The following is a 14,471-nucleotide window of genomic DNA, read 5'->3' as shown; positions in this document are numbered from 1 at the left end:
CGACCATCGACCTCCCGTTTACACTGTGTCGCCTTGTCTTTGCTTTAGATAGACTCACAATGCTGGAGTAACTCAGCGGGACAGGCAGCATCTCTGGATAGAAGGAATAGGTGACGTTTCTTCTTCAGACTGAGAGTCAGAGGAAAGGGAAACAAAAGATATCGACAGTGATGTAGAGAGAGATATAGAACTAGTTAATGAAAGATATGCAAAAAAGTAATGATGATAAAGTAAACGGGTCATTGTTAGCTGTTTGCTAGGTGAGAACAAGAAGCTGGTGCAACTTGGGTGTGAGAGGGATCTTCTTGTGTATGGCGTGCACAGCCTAAAGTTGTAGGTCAACTTGTTCTATTTGATCTTGTTTGTGCACGTCGCGTTGATTGCATTAGTCAAAACAGGGCGGACCACGTGAAGGTTGCAGTCTCCCACCACCCCGGGGTAACCATATAATATAACCATATAACAATTACAGCACGGAAACAGGCCATCTCGACCCTTCTAGTCCATGCCGAACACATAATCTCCCCTAGTCCCATATACCTGCGCTCAGACCATAACCCTCCATCCCCTTCCCATCCATATAACTATCCAATTTATTTTTAAATGATAAAAACAAACCTGCCTCCACCACCTTCACTGGAAGGTCATTCCACACAGCCACCACTCTCTGAGTAAAGAAGTTCCCCCTCATGTTACCCCTAAACTTCAGTCCCTTCATTCTCAAGTCATGTCCCCTTGTTTGAATCTTCCCTACTCTCAGTGGGAAAAGCTTTTCCACGTCAACTCTGTCTATCCCTCTCATCATTTAAAAAACCTCTATCAAGTCCCCCCTTAACCTTCTGCGCTCCAAAGAATAAAGCCCTAACTTGTTCAACCTTTCTCTGTAACCGGTAAGAATGGAGAGAGAGAGAATGCAGGGGTTACTTGAAGATAAAGAGATCAATATTCATACCACTGGATTGTAAGCTGCCCAAGCAAAATATGCGATGCTGCTCCTCCAATTTGTGTTCATCATCATTCTGACAACGGAGGAGGCTGAGGACAGAAGGTTCAATGTGGGAATGGGAATTAACATATTTGGCCGCCTAGACCAGGTAGACCAGGTGGACTGAATGAAGGTGTTCAGCAAAACGATGGCCCAGAGTACATTTGGTCTCGCCGATGTATAAGAGTTCACATCTTGAACAACGGATACAGCAGATGAGGTTGGAGGAGGTGTAAGTGAACTTCTGCCTAGCCTGAAAGGACAAGTGCTGATCAAATTCTTCAAAAAGAGACTATTCCAGACAAATGTTATCTTTTAAGTCAAAACCCTCCCCATTCTCCCTGTATCTTTTGGCCATTGCTTTGAATCTACGGCCACAATATTCACAAATGGGAATAGCTACTTTCCATCCTAAAGATAGACACAAAGTGCTGGAGTAGCTCAGAGGGTCATGCAACATCTATGGGGGAAAAAATGGATAGGTGACGTTTCTTCAGAACTAAAACGTCACCCATCCATTTCCTCCAGAGATACTGGCTGACCCGCTGAGTTATTCCAGGACTTTGGAATAAACCAGCATGCGCAGTTCCATCTTATTACTCTCCATCCTATCTTGTCGTGTGCCCGTCTCTTATCAGATTGCCTCGCAATCTTCTCTCCTCCAAGCAGAATATGGCCCAGACCTCTGCAGTCTGCATGGGAGGATTAGCTTTGCATTCTCCCTGAAGGCTGCCTTTCTACTGATGTATTGGCTGTGGCTGTGAAGAGCCCTCTTGAAATAAAACTGTGGATTCAAATCCCACTCCGGAGACTTGGGCACAAGCATCCTGGCTGTTTCTCCTGTGAACTACTTGCCCACTCATCTGAAGTGGAGGAAAAAGATTCTGTGATATTAATGCAGAGATTTATTCACAGTATTGGGCAATATAGTTAAGGGTGTTTCATTTCAATATAGTCAATGGTGTTTAATTTTACTGACATCAGAACAATGAAATCTTACTTGCTGCCGCATAACAGGTCTGTAAATGCAATAACGAACAGGTAATATATAATAAGCAAGAAAAATCAATAAATTAATAACCATGATACTCATGAAAAATTCTCATCATCTTTAGTGCAATCAAAGATACGCAGATACTAATTGCTTGGTCACGAGAGCGTTGCTTTACCTGGGAAGGTGCTTAGTGCAATGTGCCTTATTTTCCAATTTACAAAAGTGATTACGTTTCACAGGTATTTCATTGTAAAGAGCTTGAGACATCATGAAAGGCACAGGAGGAATGCAAATCATTTTATAGGCACTGCTTTTTTGTTTTAGCAATATTTTTTTGTTCGTGTTGCTGCTCTGGAATTGAAGTAAATTTGCCAATCTCACCTGGCAATGAAACTCAATTAAAACATATGCTGATCTACCATGACAAAGCATAGATGATAAATAGGTCTATTGGCCGTAACTCTTGTTTCTGTGGCAGTTAATGTTAATATACAACGTGCATCTTAATATTTTACATTTAAAATCTAAAGTTAAATGTTCTTGGGTTGTATTTAATTCGGGGGTGAGGAGGCGGGGAAACAATCTTGGCGCAGCTGGTAGACCAACTGCCTCACAGCGCCAGAGACCCTGGTTCGATCCTGACCTCAGGTGGTGTCTGTGTTTGACCGTGTGGTTTTCCTCTGGGTTCTCTGGTCCCCTCCCACATCACCATGACGTGCAGGTTTGTCGATTAATCGGTGGCCTCTGTACAATTGCTCCCAGTATGCAGGGAGTGGATGCGAAAGTGGGATAGGTTTCATGGACTCGACGGGCTGACGGGCCTGTTTTTTGTATCGTTTTTTTCTTTTACAGAATTATCGGACTTAATTGGCTTTAGAAAGACCCAAGAGTTCGCATATTTTCTATTAGGTTGTATTTAAAGTACACGTAGTCTAGAATAACAGTGAAATATGGTAAATGTCTACATTTATAGGACCAGCTGTAACTCGGTTGAAAGGTATCACTACTTTATAACTACAATGTGATACTTCTGGGAAAGACTCTATGTGGGATAATATTCCAATAAAATAGTTTGGTTGCTTAGTGGCAATGTTAGTTTCAGCTTCTGCACTGGGTTGTGTTAAAGTGAATGCTGGTATTTGACTTGATTGATTTTTCCTTGAATTAATGACCATCTTAAGGATCAGAACTGTGCCGTGCCCAAGGCTTGCTAATGAAATCTGAAACCTCTGTGCCCTCTTGAAGCAAAAGGCATTTCCAGTCTCTTCACGTTTAAGCTGAGAGGAACGAAGTGTGCGGAATTTGAGGCAACTTTCACGCTGCAGACCCATTCTCCCCCCCCGTATATTTGCAACTCCACTGGCATCAGTTACAGGCTAATGTCACCAGCGGTCACTTGGTTATTGAACAGGTCACAGATTGACATAAACTGCAGGACTAGACTAAGAGTGGAAGACCTGCGTGCATTCCAAAATCTTCACACAATGATCAATTGCTGGCAATGTGCTGTATTGTTGCCAAGAACTGGGGACGGCAAAGTTATAATGAGCTGGTGTTTCTTTGCTTTGTTCAATACCAGTAATTGTTCAATGCAGTAATTTCATCTTTTCTAATTAGGGGGCGGCACGGTGACGCAGCGGTAGAGTTGCCGCCTTACAGCGCCAGGGACCCGGGTTTGATCTTGGCTACGGGTGCTGTCTGTACAGAGTTTGTACACTCTACCCGTGACCTGCGTGGGTTTTCTCCGGGTGCTCTGGTTGCCTCCCACGCTCCAAAGACATCCAGGATTGTAGGTTAATTGGCTTCTGTAAAATTGTAAGTTGTCCCTAGGATAGTGTTAGTGTGCGTGGATCGCTGGGCGGGGCGGTCCCGGTGGGCCTGTTTCCGCGCTGTATCAAGAAACTAAAAAACGAAAGTAAACCAGTATCATGTTTTAACCATTCACTTGTAAGATCTTTAGATGCTCAACTGTGCTATTGAGCTTAAGAAACTGGGGTAGACCTCAAACTTCAAAGCTGGTCAGAATAGTCTGGTGCTGAGTGAAGCTTTGGTTGTCTGATGCTAGTGATGTTCTACCAATCGGTGATAGCCAGTGCCATCTTCTTTGCTATCGTGTGCTGGCGAAGGCTGCGGACGCCAACAGGATCAACAAACTCATCATGAAGGCTGACTCTGTTCTGGGGGTGCAGTTGGATTCATGGGAGGTGGTCTTGGAGGGGAAGAAGCTCCTCAACCCCCCCCCCCCCCAAATCTTTGCACATCCCCAATCCTTTCCACTTGTCTGTAATTTCATGTTTCATGTAGTTTTGCCTTTTATGTCTGTTGGTCGATCAATTTCCCTCCTGGGATAAATAAAGTTCTATTGTATCGTAACAATTGGCGCCATTCTGTCCAATGGGCTGTCCCATAGCAGACGTCAGTGGGACTGAGTGGGTCTCCCCATGATGACGAGGTTAGCTTTGTAAATGTGCTGCTTTGTGCCTCGATGCGAACATGCACATGGTCATTTGCTGCACTTAAAAGTGCAATTCATTTCAACTCTCTGAAGGGCTTATAACTAATTAGCGTTTTAGGATGAACAGCAGGTGAGCAATGTGCTAATTGTCTATTTTACCCAGTCAACTTGGGGTCAAAGGGCAAACTCTGATGAGAACTGGCTGCCAAGGTGGCGTTGAAAGCACAAGTCCATCGACTGACTTGTATGCGTTGAGATTGCACTATCTTTCCCCAGCAAATCAAACATTCTTAATTGTTTGTATGCATAGTTCTTTTTCTCTAGTTTAGTTTCGAGATACACCGTGCAACCACGCCTTTCGGCCCACCGAGTCAGCGCCGCCCAGCGATCCCCGTACACTAGCACTATCCTACACACGAGGGACAAATTCACAATTTTACTGAAGGAAATTAACCTACAAACCTGCACGCCTTTGGGGTGCGGTTGGAAACCGGAGCACCCGGAGAAAACCCGTGAGGTCACAAGGAGAACGTACAAACTCCGTACTGACTGCACCCGCAGTCAGGATCGCACCCGGGTCTCTGACGCTGTAAGGCAGCAACTCTACCGCTGCTCCACCGAGGTAAACTACTTGCAAAGAAGCTGCTGAACTCTGCCTTTGCTCAGTGAGGTGTAGCGAGAGTAGCGAGAGTGCTTTCTACGCTACCCTTTCACTCTGCAGCTTTGATACGGGCACGTTGCTTGTTGGGTGGTCGCCTTTGAAAGCCATCGATCAAAGATACTTTCAGAGATTTCAGTGCTTCTGGGTTGTGCGTGACCCTTGAACATGACATAAAGGTTGGGCACGGATCAGAGGTGGTGAAGTAGGGGTGTGGGGAAGGGGAGACAAGGGCACCTGGCCAATGCAAGTCTCAATTTTGACAGGCTCTAGTTTGGTTATCTCAAGCGTCCTTATGGTTGCCTGAACGTTGACCGTATGATTACCCTCACAGTGGAGCTGCACTTTTTTGCAGCAACTTTTGTTGGGACATCTTTGATTGAATTGTTTGAAAGACGCAGTATGGAAGAGGACCGCTTGGCCCACTGGCTCTGCACTGGTCATCAAATACCCATACGCACAAGTTCATGGTAATATTGCACGTTTGCATCCACTCCCTGCACACAAGGGCAATTTCCAGAGGACAATCCACACATTTCTGGGAGAGCTTGCAAACTCCACACAGACAGCACCCGAGGTCAGGATCCAATGCGGGTCTCGGGAGCTGTGAGGCAGCGGCTCTACCACTGTGCCAGCCTGGGTGAAACATTTTCTGGTGCATGAATTTGTTTATTTTAAGGTAGGTTTGTTGGGTCCTGGGAATCTGCAATAAGGTTTTGTAAAACATACAGCTGATGTGCCCCGTCAATTTTGTGACGAACCTTTGCGTTTAGGGTAGTGGGCGGCACGGTGACGCAGCGGTAGAGTTGCTGCTTTACAGCGCCGGAGACCCGGGTTTGATCCTGACTACGGGTGCTGTCTGTAAGGAGTTTGTCCGTTCTCCCTGTGACCATGTGCTTTATCTCCGGGTGCTCTGGTTTTCTCCCACACTCCAAAGATTTACAGGTTTGTAGGTTAATGGGGTTCAGTTAAATTGTAAATTGTCTCGAGTGTGTAGGGTAGTGCTAGTGTACGGGGTGATTGCTGGTTGGCACGTACTCGATGGGCCGATGGGCCTGTTTCCGCTGTGTATCCCTTAGGTCTAAAGTCGATACAACGGGAGTGAGACACTGTCTGCGACACCATGTTATTGATTGGCTCTCACTATTTTCTCAGTGAGTATAAAAGACCTGTTGGCATTATGCCAAAGGATGGTTCATAAGTGATAGGAGCAGAATTAGGCCATTTGGCCCATCAAGTCTATTCCTCCATTCAATCAGGCTGAACTATCTTTTCCTCTTAACCCCATTCTCCTGCCTTCTCCTCAAAACCCCTGACATGAACTCTCGGACTTGACAGTTAACTTTGTCTTTCCCCAGGCAGCGTTACCCCTGAGAACCCCAGTCTAAGTTTACTTCACAATTTTGAAACCTGTAGCTATCACACTACAGCTTGTGGGGACTTGCAGCTCGCAAATTGTCCTCCGTGTTTCCTACTGAGGCTGCCACCTGCTTTAAGATGACCTGAAAGGGATGTCAAAAATGCTATATAAATGCATGCTTGTCCCTCTCTGAGGCGTGCTTCAAGTAGCCATGCACGGCTGCTGTAGCCGTTCCCAGCTAAAGGCAATTCATCAGTCTGACTTTGGTTGAAGGCTGAGTTTTCCATCAGGGATGTGGGCACTTGCTTCAGTGAGGCAGCATCTGCGGACTTTTTAGTTTATTCAGTATTCCAGGTGCAAAACGTATCTGCATGCCCAGCATTTAATAGAACCAGAGCACATAGGTTTAAGGCGAGAGGGGAAAGATTTAATAGGAACCTGAGGGGTAACCTGTTTACACTAAAGGGTGGTGGGTGCATGGAATGAGCTTCCGGAGGAGGTAGTTGAAGCAGGGACTGTTGATTCAACGATTCTTTATTTATCACATATGCACATTGTAATACTTTTTGCATATATTACACATGCAGGAAATGTTTAAGTAACATTTAGAGGGATATGGGCCAAACGTGGGCAGGTGGGACTAGTGTAGATTGGCCATGTTGGCCGGCGTGGTCAAGTTGGGCCGATGTGACTGTTTCCACACTGTATGACTCTACGACTCGATTTATTGATCGCAATCACCGTAATCAGGTGTATTTTCCGATCTTCCAACCTACCTTATTGCAGACCTTGAACTTTTTTTTGGTTATCTGCATTTTCTCTGTAGCGGTAACGTTTCTCTGTAACTAACACGCTGACACTGTAATACTCCACTCTAGTATCGCCCATGTCGCAGGGTGACGCCTGTACGGCCGTGAGTGGTCGCCCAAAGAGTCGTACCTTTTTCTGGTCGCCGCTGGATTTTGAACATTTTGAACATTTTCAGCGATCTGCTTGAGACTATGAAGGGTGCCGGCAAGTCGCTGAAAAAAAATCGCCTAAGTGGGACAGACCCTTAAGGATAACATCCAGCTAGGTCACCTTCATCCAAAGGATGGATGGACTTTATTTTGGGGGCTGGGGGAGAATTTTGCCTTCACTTGAAACCTGGCTAAAAAGATGGATGTTTGATATTTTTTCTCACATTAAATGTTATGCTTGAGTAACGTTCCTCAGAATAACTCTGATCTCTTTTTGTACATGCGGCTAGAACCGGGGGCGCTTGGCGGAGAAGAGAACAATACCACTGCCACCCACAAGAGTACCGAAGAAAGAACATTCCTCGGCGTTTATCCACAGTGAAGATAGTGAAGAGAGCGAGAGAGCTAATGGTGGCCACCTTGCCGAGGTAAAGCGGGAAGAGGAGTTACAGGCGATCAACATGAAGCGAAGGTAATGGTCTATCTCTCCTTGGTGTTCCTTGGAATCAATACCCTTGTGTGCTCTTGCACAACGATTGTGTGTGTGTGTGTGTGTGTGGTGCACTCTGCCCCACCCAGTACCATTATGCCCTTATGTTCAACATGTAGTTTTGTAGATACAGTGCGGAAGCAGGCCCTTCGGCCCACCGAGTCCACTCGGACCATCAATCACCCATTCACACTGGTTCTATGTTTCCCCACTCCCGACACACTATATATACTGTCTGGTATTTCCATTACTGACACTGAATTTTTGTTCCAGATTTATTTAATTATTTAAATTCCAATACCCCAGCTGACTTTGTGGGATTCAATTTACAGAGGCCAATTAACCTGCACGTCTTTAGGATGTGTGTGTGGGGGGTGGGGGGGGGAACCGGAGCATCCACCACTCTCATGTGTAAAATTAAACTCGCCCCACATATCTCCTTGAAACTCTGAAGAAGGGTTTCTGCCCGAAACGTTGCCTATTTCCTTCGCTCCATAGATGCTGCTGCACCCGCTGAGTATCTCCAGCTTTTTTGTCTACCTTCTCCTTGAAACTCTCCCCCTCTGCCCTGCAAGCTATACCCTCTGGTCTTTGATATTTTCACCCTGAGGGGAAAATGGTTCTGACTGTCTACACTATCTATGCATCGGTAGATAGGAGGTTCCGAGGCACACCTGGTTGAGCTGCTGCCTCATACCTCCTGTGACCTGGACTGCATCCTAATTTCTGTTGCTGTCTGTGTGGAGTGTGCATGTTTTGCGTGGTTTCTCCTGCATGCTCTGGCTTCCTCCACTATCTAAATGGCGTGTAGTTCGGTCAATCAGTTAGCAACAGTGAACTGTCCTTGTAGATAGGTGGTAGAACTGAGAAGAGTGGAGAGAATAGATTACAAGGACAGTTAGTGAGGGCTTTGTTACTGCCTGATGAGTCAGTATAATTCTAATGGGCTTCAATGTTGTAAGGGAATATGGAATTATGAGCTGCACAATGAGAGTTTTAGTTTTAGAGATACAGCATGGAAATAGGCCCTTCGTCCGACAGAGTCCACACTGACCATCGATCACCCATTCACACCAGTTCTCTTCCACTCCCTACACACTAGAGCCTATTTACAGAGGCCAATTAACCTACAAACCCGCACGTCTTATGTCATTCATGCCTCAAACCAACTGTATGTGACGCCTGTCGTTAAATTCATAACAAATTTAAATTCATAGCGAGAGGATTTGAGTATAGGAGTAAGGACATCCTACTGCAGTTGTACAGGGCCCTGGTGAGACCACACCTGGAGTATCGTGTGCAGTTTTGGCCTCCTGATTTGAGGAGGGACATTCTTGCTATTGAGGGAGTGCGGCGTTGGTTCACCAGGTTAATTCCCGGGATGGCGTGACTGACATATGGTAAAAGAATGGATCGACTAGGCTTATTATATTCACTGGATTTAGAAGGATGAGAGGGAATCTTATAGAAACATATAAAATTCAATAGATTTGGACAGGCTAGATGCAGGAACGATTTTCCTGATGTTGGGGGAATCCAGAACCAGGGGTCGCAGTTCAAGAATAAGGGGTATTCCATTTAGGACTGAGACGAGGAAAAAACATTTTCACCCAGAGAGTTGGGAATCTGTGGAATTCTCTGCCACAGAAGGCAGTGGAGGCCAATTCACTGGATGTTTTCAAGAGAGCGTTAGATTTAGCTCCTAGGGCTAACGGAATCAAGGGATATGGGGAGAAAGCCGGAACGGGGCAATGATTTCGGATGATCAGCCGTGATCATATTGAATGGCGGTGCTGGCTGGAAGGGCTGAATGGCCTCCTCCTGCACCTATTGTCTATGTTTCTACCTCCATCTCAACCATCCCTCTCGACCTCCCACATAAACTGCAGAAAAGCTTTCAAATCGTTTCTCTTCATCAATTATTTACTCACTTGCTTATTTAAAAAATATAAGTTTTTGGGAGTGCGCTTGGATTATAGATGAGACTTTCCAGAGCCGGAAACATTTTTGGCAGCATTTCCTAGAGCTGAAAGTGGGTCCCTTGCAGATTGGAAACTTGGGTCTTTTCAATCAAAAATCTGCACAACTCGGTCATGGTGGCACGGATGGTCACGGTGGCGCAGCGGTAGAGTCGCTGCCTTACAGCGAATGCAGCGGCGGAGACCCGGGTTCGATCCCGACTACGGGCTCTGTCTGTACGGAGTTTGTACGTTCTCCCCGTGATCTGCTTGGGTTTTCACCGAGATCTTCGGTTTCCTCCCACGCTACAAAGACGTACAGGTTTATAGGTTAATTGACACGGTAAAAATTGTCCCCTGTGGGCGTAGGACAGTGTTAATGTGTGGGGATCGCTGGTCAGCACGGACCCGGTGGGCCGAAGGGCCTGTTTCCTCGCTGTGTCTCTAAACTAATCTCAACTAAACCCACACAATACTTGGACTGAAAGTGAAAACGCTCTCTTGAAACATGTTCCTTGGGTGGGGCAAGCCTTCCTTCCACTTACGGAGAAATATAAATAGACCAAGAAGCATCCCAATCTGCCATTGTTGTTTGTTAGCTGTGGCATGGTTTATGTTAGAAACTAGTACTTAGCCAACCTATCTATTCTTCCCTCCCCCCCCTCCACCTATTAGAGACGTACAGCACGGAAACAGGCCCTTCGACCCGACGTGTCCATGCTGCCCTAGATGCCTATCTGAGCTAGTACCGTTTGCCCGCGTTCGGCCCATACCGTCTGTACCTTTCCTATTCATGGGTAGGATGTCCTATGGATCGTGTCAATGTTCCAAGTATTTGCCCAAATATCTTTTAAATGGAACAGAATACTTTATTGTCACTTGTGACAAAGCACAGTGAAATTTGCACACCCAAGTTATGCAAATAGTGGCCACCTATGGCGCTGACAACTTTACAAAGTACACACCGGTTCCTCCTTTGTTCTGCCTCCCCCCCCCCCCCCCCCCCCCCCCCCCCCCCTTCCTTCCCCCCCCTCCCCCCCCCTCCCCCCCCCCCCCAAAGTGGTTCCCCCCGACCCCCCCCCCCCCCCCCCTGGCGATCCCCCCCCCCTCTCGTCTCTGCCAACCGCGGGCATTGTACTTGCTTCTACCACTTCTTCTGGCACCTCGTTCCATATACAAACCTCCCTCTGTGTAGAAAAAGCTGTCCCTCAGGTGCGTATTGAATCTTTTCCCCCCTCACCTTAAGCAATCACTTTCCCCCTTACTGACTACCTTGTTGTCATCTCTGGCCAACAGACCAGAGTTTTATTTTCGATTCTCCGTTCTCCCTTAAACAGCTAATCTTTGCGCAGAATTCCGAATTCTCCCGTTTACTGTTTAATACTGGCACACCTGGAAGTCTTTGGGCAATTTCCTGTTCTGACCAAGTGCTACATGGAAACATGTTCCTTGGGTGGGGCAAGCCTTCCTTCCACTTATGGAGAAATATAAATAGACTAAGGGCTAAAATAACACCCAACTAACTTGTTGAGTCGCGCCCTTTATCGTGAGTCAGAGCTCAACAAAGATGCGCATCTTGTGAGGCTGAGTAAATGTAGGCACAAGGAACTGCAGATGCTGGAAACGTCAGCAAAACACAAAGTGCTGGAGGAACTCAACGGTCTTAGGCAGCATCTGTGATGGGAATGAAGAAGTGTCCTGATCCAAAATGTCGCTGAGTGACTCCGGCACTTGATGTTTTATCTTATCCTTGGATCCTTCACAATGGCTCATCTACACAATACCAGAAGGATCCTACATGTAATACCAAGCCTGAGCCAATCGATCTCTTATTGGTGAGGGTGGTGGGAGAGCGGGTAGGGTGGCAATGCAAGGGGGGATTTCTGGGCCAGAACTCTCCCTCCGTAGTGGTCCTTGTTGGAGCTATGTGGAGTCGTCTGCAAACCAAACCAATGTTGAATAGCAGGCTAATACCCCATATCAAGGCTTTAGTGCACAATGACTACTTGGACAAAGGTCTGGACCCACCAACGAGTCAGAACCTTTTTTCCTGGGTGGAAATGTCCAACAATCGAGGGCTTAGTTGTAAGGTGAGAGGGGGGAGGTGTAATGGAGACGTGTGGGGCAAGTTTTTTACACAGAGAGTAGTGGGGGCCAAGGATGTGAAGCCAGACATGGTGGTGGAGCCAGTTACAATAGTGGCGTTTCAGAGGCTTTTAGATAGGCACATAAATGTGCTGGAAATAGAGGGATACGGATAATGTTCAGGCAGGTGAGATGAGTTTCACTAGGCATTATATTTGGCACAGACATTGTGGGCTGAAGGGCCTGTTCCTGTGCTGCCCTGTTCTATGTTCTATGGGTCAATTGTACAGTTTTGTGCTTGTCCCAACATTGTATATGGTTCAGTCTTCCATTAGATGTTGTGGTGATTTGTTCAACAATTCATCAAATGGCTTGACATAGATTGATAGTTTGGTATCCGTGGATGGTAGATAGGGAGGGGGGGAAATAGATTTTTTTGGCCAATGATCCCAAGATTAGTCTCTGGTATGCTGGACATTTACACTGACTACAGCCTCTTGCTGGCATGACAATAAATCACTTAAAGGGAAGAGGGGGCAGTTTGTAGCAAAGCTGAAACCGGGTCTTTGGTGCTAAAGAGCTCACTGTGTTTGAGTTGAGTTTAGTTTATTGTCACATGTACCGAGGTACAGTGAAAAGCTTTTATTGCATGCTAACTATTCCGCGGAAAGACAATACATTGATTACAATCGAGCCTTCCACACTGTACAGATATATGATAGAGGGAATAATACGTGAATAATGTTTAGTGCAAGGTAAAGTCCGATCAAAGGCAGTCCGTGGGTCTCCAATGAGGTAGATAGTAGCTCATGACTGCTCCCTCGTTGTTGGTAGGATGGTTCAGTTGCCTGATAACAGCTGGGAAGAAACTTTTGGAGGTGTGCATTTTCACACTTCTGTACCTCTTGCCTGATGGGAGATGGGGGAGGGAGAGGGAGTGGCCGCTGTGATACTCGTCCTTGATTATGCCCAGCTAGCGTGAGGTGTACATGGATACAATGGAAGGGAAGGTACACAAAAATGCTGGAGAAACTCAGCGGGTGCAGCAGCATCTATGGAGCGTAGGAAATAGGCAACGTTTCGGGCCACTCAAGAAGGGCTTTGGCCCGAAACGTTGCCTATTTCCTTCGTTCCATAGATGCTGCTGCACCTGCTAAGTTTCTCCAGCATTTTTGTGTACCTTCGATTTTCCAGCATCTGCAGTTCCTTCTTAAATACAATGGAAGGGAGGTTGGTTTGTGTGATGGGCTGGTCTAGGTCCACAATGCTTGAAATGCATCCCAAAATGAAGAAGGGCCACCCATCCGAAACATCACCTATCCATGTTCTCCAGAGATGCCGTCAGGCCACTGAATTACTCCAGCACTTTGTGTCTTGTTTCTCTGGCGCCTCTTTTCTTACCAATGGCTGTTGTGGATTTAATGTGAGTTTGGACCAATATTAATTCAGCCCAAATTCTTTGTTCTGAACACTGGCCAAATGTTGGCACTAATTGTCAGTAAATTAGCACCTGCACTCAGTGGGGCAACAGCAAGGCATGTGCAGGTAATATTGGATTGTGAATAGACACAAAGTGCTGGAGTAACTCAGCGGCTCAGGCAACATCTCTCTCTCTCTTTCTGTCTCTCTCTCTCTCTCTCTCTCTCTCTCTCTCTCTCAAAAAGCAATGGGTTACATTTCGGGTCAGGGTGACCCACAGTCTGAAGAAGGGTTCCAACCAAAACCGACACCTATACCTTTTCTCCAGGGATGCTGCCTGACCCGCTGAGTTATTTTGTGACTAATTTTGGTGTAAACCAGTCTGCCGTCCCTTCCTACTAATATTGGACAGCGATGTGGGAGGGGTGAAATTCTGCTTCACCCGAGAGTGTTCCTCACCTTGCTAAGCACAAAAGGCACTTCAAAGCCGAGTCTGGAATTCCGATCGGCTCGGTAACACGGCTACGCATGTATTTAATTGCGTCTGTGTGAGGGGGAAAGCAAATTGCATTTGGAGTAGTTTCCTGAGCACAGCGAGGGTTAAGAAATCCACAGGGGAAAGAATTCTTCAAATATGTCCGACTGCAAAGTGGATGTTGGATTTGCGCCAGCGTTTCTGGGAGCTGCAGTTGATCTAATGAGGATTAAGAGCCAATATCGAAAGGAAATGGCTCCTTATATCACAGCAATAATGCAGTATTAAAATGACAAATGGCCGGACCATAGACCTCCCGAACAAGAACGGATGGAAATGAGTAAAATCACTGACTGCACGGGAAAGGGGTTTTCATGAATTAACTTGTTGGCTCGCGTGCTGTCTGTGTTGTTGTCTTTGGAGCGGCTCACAGGAAAAAGCGACGGACTCGTTATAAAACAATGAGTTGGAGCGAGGGCTGCAGTCACCACCCGTGACACGGCTCCCCTGTGGACACAGGCAAACGTGACCAATATGTGGAGCGACTCTGCGGGCAATTTCAACAGAGCACGAGAGGATGTTTAGGTTTAGGATTATTGTTGCCACGTGCACTGAGGTACTGTGGGAAGCTTT

The 14,471-nt window shown here is 46.4% G+C and overlaps 1 protein-coding gene across 2 annotated transcripts in view; it reads left to right on the top strand.

The window, feature by feature from the left end:
* The window catches only part of samd11 (sterile alpha motif domain containing 11), a 250,660-nt gene that overhangs the window by 67,549 nt on the left and 168,640 nt on the right, over positions 1-14,471 (top strand). For both annotated transcript variants that reach the window (XM_055659599.1, XM_055659598.1), the window contains exon 3: positions 7,702-7,883. In XM_055659599.1, coding sequence (XP_055515574.1) covers positions 7,702-7,883 — 182 coding nt within the window. The remainder of the gene's footprint in view (positions 1-7,701; positions 7,884-14,471) is intronic.

This window comes from Leucoraja erinacea, chromosome 30 (genome assembly GCF_028641065.1).
Source record: "Leucoraja erinacea ecotype New England chromosome 30, Leri_hhj_1, whole genome shotgun sequence".
Taxonomy (NCBI): Eukaryota; Metazoa; Chordata; class Chondrichthyes; order Rajiformes; family Rajidae; genus Leucoraja; species Leucoraja erinaceus.
This window is presented reverse-complemented; position numbering and strand designations above follow the sequence as displayed.